Source organism: Tupaia chinensis, unplaced genomic scaffold (genome assembly GCF_000334495.1).
Source record: "Tupaia chinensis unplaced genomic scaffold, TupChi_1.0 Scaffold144952_1, whole genome shotgun sequence".
Classification (NCBI taxonomy): domain Eukaryota; kingdom Metazoa; phylum Chordata; class Mammalia; order Scandentia; family Tupaiidae; genus Tupaia; species Tupaia belangeri.
This window is the reverse complement of record NW_006204812.1, coordinates 642,786-647,992: the sequence shown is the minus strand read 5'-3', so window position 1 is coordinate 647,992 and position 5,207 is coordinate 642,786. Positions and strand designations below refer to the sequence as shown.

The 5,207-nt window shown below is 55.4% G+C and overlaps 1 protein-coding gene across 1 annotated transcript in view; it reads left to right on the top strand.

Annotated features, from left to right (window-relative positions):
* Positions 1-5,207, top strand: part of KLHL29 (kelch like family member 29) — a 355,223-nt gene that overhangs the window by 342,369 nt on the left and 7,647 nt on the right. Inside the window, exons 9-11 of the mRNA XM_006167658.3 lie at positions 779-977; positions 1,111-1,293; positions 1,476-1,656. Of these exons, the coding sequence (XP_006167720.1) occupies positions 779-977; positions 1,111-1,293; positions 1,476-1,656 (563 nt within the window). The remainder of the gene's footprint in view (positions 1-778; positions 978-1,110; positions 1,294-1,475; positions 1,657-5,207) is intronic.

Genomic DNA, 5,207 nt, shown 5'->3' with positions numbered 1-5,207 from the left:
AGAGACAGAAAGCGAGAAATCACCCCCCAAGGGGGATGGCCACGCCGCAGTCCCTTCTCTTCCATTCTCCTCTCGGGATCTTGGGCACACACGCACACATGAGTTTTAAGCCACCAGGTCCAGGACGCAAACCGTGGTCAACTACATGGAAGTTCAGCGACATAGCTATTTCGCTAACTGCTGGTCCCCCAATGAAGGGTTTTAATGCGGGATTCTTGTCCCCCCAAAACCTTCAGTGCAAGGGGAGGGGACCAGGAGCCAGCTGGAGGCAATCATACACCACGCACGGAGTCGTCAGTGTTGAGGGACATGGGATACCATGGCCCCACATGCCCCAGTGGAGCCCCATGACCTCCTTGTTTGGAACATGCAAACTTGATGATTGCCATCTCCCTAAAGCTTTTCTGCACCCCCCTCCCTACACTCCCAAGCTCCTGCAGCACCCACAGCTCTTCAAAGATCATGCCCTCCTCATTTGGGCTCTCTCAGCAGCCTGTACCAGCAGAAGCCTACAACCTGGGAGGAGGGGGGAATGTGGTGCAGATGGGGTGGAAGGCTGGCCCATCCCAGGGCTCACTACAGCTCCGCCTCCCCAGCCCTCCCGTCCACACCTCCCACTGCCGGCTCTCTAACTCTGCCTGGGCTGGGCTGGGCTGAGCCTCTGGCCTCCCAGCGAAGTGCAGGCTGCCTCATCCCTCTGTGCAGTGCCCCCGCCTGTTCCTCATGCAACCCAGCCACCTTGACACCTGAGAAGACCCCGTGTCCCCTTACCTTGCAGTACGCCGCCGAGCTCCTGGCCGTCGTCCGCCTCCCCTTCATCCACCCCAGCTACCTGCTCAATGTGGTTGACAACGAGGAGCTGATCAAGTCATCGGAAGCCTGCCGCGACCTGGTCAACGAGGCCAAACGCTACCATATGCTGCCCCATGCCCGCCAGGAGATGCAGACGCCCCGAACCCGGCCCCGCCTCTCGGCAGGTATTGAGGGACATGCCCCAAGCACCCCCAGATGCAGGTTCCCAGCCAACTCCGGGCAGCTGCCCACAGACGTGCCAGGCACAAATGCCGACGTCCCCGCTGAGTCCCAAGGTGCCCATCCATGTCCCTGCAGGTGTGGCCGAGGTCATCGTTCTGGTGGGGGGCCGTCAGATGGTGGGGATGACCCAGCGCTCGCTGGTGGCCGTCACCTGCTGGAACCCGCAGAACAACAAGTGGTACCCCTTGGCCTCACTGCCTTTCTACGACCGCGAGCTCTTCAGCGTAGTGAGTGCCGGGGACAACATCTACCTCTCAGGTGAGGCCCCTTGAAGGGGGTGGGGACTGGTACCAGCAGCCCTGCAGACCTCGTCCCACCTGCCAGAGCTGAGGATGGCCAAGACCCGAAGGTCTGCTCTGCAGGGAAGCCTTCTCCCCCTGGCCCTGGGCTAGACCCGATGACCTCAGGCTCTTCCTGTGTGCCTCTCGTACTGCCTGCAGGTGGGATGGAATCGGGGGTGACGCTGGCTGACGTCTGGTGCTACATGTCGCTGCTCGATAACTGGAACCTCGTCTCCAGAATGACAGTGCCTCGCTGCCGGCATAATAGCCTGGTCTACGATGGGAAGATTTACACCCTTGGGGGACTAGGCGTGGCGGGCAACGTGGACCACGTGGAGAGGTAATGGAGCCACAGTCACCGAGAGCTAAACTCGCACAGCACCCACCCAGTGGTAACGGACTGGACTGGACCACTTGGGGGAGCAGAAGGTGCAGGCTCTCGAACCCACTGGAGAGGGCTGGGGCTGTGAGGCAGCCAGCAGGAGGGCATCTGCTTCCCCGGTCACAGAGAGGGGGCACTCTTGTCCTCACATCCCATCGTGTCAGTGTCAGACAGGCTGGAGGTCCATGAGCCAGCCACAGAAAAGCACAGGACAAGGCTGCTCTGTCTGGCCGCGTGCTAGGGAATGTGTCAGACTGTGAGCACAGCCCAGAGACGCACTGGGGTCTGGGGGCAAAGCTGGGGCCAATGGCCAGGCTGTGGCTGTGCTGGGCCTTGTCACTGCCAAGCACACCGGGGAGCTCCCCCGTCCCTCCATCCCAATGGGATCTGCTCATAATGCAGAGAAAGGTCACCACACGCAAGCAACACAAACTGGGGCCCGGTCTGGACAACCTTCTAGAATTCTCCAGAAGGAAATAGCCAGTGAACCTGACTCGTGTGTGTCAGACTGCCCTCAGCTAGGTGACGCCCAGCTGGTGTCCCCCCGAGGCCACTGTGTAGGGTCAGGTATAGCATGAGGGTAACTGGCTGGAGGCAGGCACTTCCCTGGGGTATCTTACTTAGTTGGCTCTCTGTTGCTTAATAACAGAGTGCCTGAAACTGGGAGATTCACAAGAACAGAGGTTTCTTTAGCTCACAGTTTTGAAGGTGCGAGGTTCAGGGCCCCATCTGGTGAGGATCTTCTTATTGGTGAGGACTCTGCAGTCTCAAGGTGGCACAGATGTCATATAGGGGAGCTCTTGTGTCTGTGTGTCTGTCTCATTGCCCCTCCCTATAACCCCCCGAGGATTCAATCTCAGGGGCCCCACCCTTGACCTTCGCCCTAACCTCCTGAAAGCCTCACCTCTTAATCCCATGAAGTTGTACCTTCTTTTTTTTTTTTTTTCTTGGAGAGGTTTTTTTCGCTATAGGGCGCGTGCACTCGCCAGACAGACAGAGAGAGAGCAACAAAAAGCAAGAAATCACCCCCCAGGGGGGTGGCCACGCTGCAATCCCTTCTCCTCCATTCTCCTCTCGGGATCTTGGGCACGCACGCACACACGCCCGGCGTGAGTTTTAAGCCACCGGGTCCAGGACGCGAACCACGGTCGACTATGTGGGAGTCCAGCGACATAGCCATTACGCTAACTGCTGGTTCCCAAGTTGTACCTTCTTGATTCCATCACGTCCAGGTGAGGAGGCATACTGACATGGTAGCAGTCCCCCCCTTGAGCCAGGGGGACTGGTCTGAAGTGAACAGACACCCAGTGGGGAAACTCTAGGGAGGCTCAGAATGCTTCATGAGTCAGCTCCGTCCTGCCTCTGGGGAAGCATGTGCCCAGAGTGCCATGTGACGACCCCAGATGACTACCCAGGAGGTCACTTCAGATCACCAGAGGCCTTCTTCCCACGTCCTTCTGCACCCTTGCCCACCACCTGTCTTCGCCACCAGAAAGCACATCTTCCCTTGTGTCATCTTTTGCTCATGAAGCCACACTTCTCAGTTTGTATATTTTCCCCCCTTGGTGGCTAATTGGACACTTGACAAATGTTACAGCAAAGATGGTTTCAGAGAGAGACGGACTCTGAATGTTCATTGTGGGCTTTTAACTCCCCCAAGTGGAGCCCAGAGATGGCTCCATAACAACATTTAATTGTCATATTGATTTGGAGATAATGGGGAATCCCCGTGTGATTGTGAGGATATGCATACTGTGTCGGACCCGGATCAGTCCTGACGCTCATGGCCTTCAGCGTGGCCCACTGCACGACCATGAGTACCCCCAAGCCTTCCGGAAGCACCAGCCTCCAATCATCTGTCATCCAATAATAAACACATGAAAAAGGAGACATTTTCTATGTAGGAGTAAACCAGGCTAGATCCGTCATCCTGTCTTGCTTTTGTCAGCTATTTTTAATCTCCTAAGACGCTGATTACTCATTTTGCAAACTTATACTTGTTGATAAATACAGGGATTTGTTCAAGGATCAAATAGACCAACTAAGAGGAAGAGACAAGCTCCACTTCTCTCGGGCAGGGCCAGAGCACTTCTCCAAGGCCCTGGGTTTCCCCAGAGGGCTGGGGCAGGGCCTTCCTGCTGGCTCTGGCACAGGGTAACGTGACCACCCTGGGAGCCTCAGTAGACGGAGGAGCTGTCAGGCCCTGAGGGGCCCTGAGCAGCCCTGAGCCCTTCCTCAGTCCCCTTGATCTGTCAGCTGGCCTTGCGGGGACAGGGTGCAGCAGTGTAGACCTTCCGCACTGTGCATGCCAGTGGGGTGGAGAGTGCAGGAGAAGGAGTGCCCTCTGCTTCCCAAGGAGCGTTGCTGGAGCCCCTTCGGGTAAGTCCATTTCTGTGCCACATGGTGGCAATGATGAGAATTCAGGGTGACAGGAAGGTCAGGGTAATGGGGACAGGCATGAGGGTGCTTTGTTCCCCAGGAAGCACTAATGGTACAAATTGCTATTATATTGATAATGGATGAGATATATGGTGCATTCTAATTATATTACATTACTGTATTACAGGAATAGAGCAAGATTATATAATTATAGATTAAAACAACAGTGCAGTAGACAAACCTGTATTATATCATTATATAAATAACTGGGTCTAATATTTTATAGCAATATATTGCAGTAGCTGTGGTTACCGGATAAATGATAGCGGAGCGCCTCGCTCCGCGGGGTCATTTGCATGTCATTAGCATACCCTTCTCAAGCAGGAAGCTGACAGATTGAGCTGACGGGAGGGCTCCTGGCTTGGCAATCAGCCACCTGGAATAACAAGCTCTCAGGAAATTCGTGTTTGTGGAATATGCCATTATACCGAAAGACGGAGGACTAACAGTCACATAATCTTCCACTGTTTCCCAGCTCCTTCTGCAGGAGCTCTTTGGATCTCTGCCACATTGGCTTAAAAAACAGATATCTGAACTTCTGACACTGTCCACAAAGACACTTACTCCATTGCATAAAGCCACATATCATTCAGCTGTGGCTTAATTGAATCGGCCCTGCTGCCCTTTAAGGTACTCCAGCCTCTGTGCAAATCCAAGCACAGAGCTGGAGGTCACCTCGCCATGCCCTGCTCTCCGCTCTCAGCGCTAGAGGCACCTGCTAAGTGAAACCATCTTCCTGGGCACTGAACAATGCCTGTGGGATGGCCAGTGCCTGAAGGAGGCTCCCCAGAAACAAGTTGACCCTGTGGCCTCCCAGGAGCGTATGCTGGGAAAGCCCAACTCTGGAGGTATGGAGGGCATGCGCTGAGGCCCTGGTGTTGGTCCAGCGGATGATGCAGTGAGAGCTGGGTCCAGAGCTGGGTCCAGAACCACACCTCCTCCCAGAGCACACCTGGCTGAGAAAGGAGCTCAGAGAACAGGGTTCTGGCTGCCCCATGAAGAAAGGGATTGCGTCCCGGAGATCTCGGTCCCAGGGCCAGGCTACTTCACCCACGTCTACTATTCCTGCT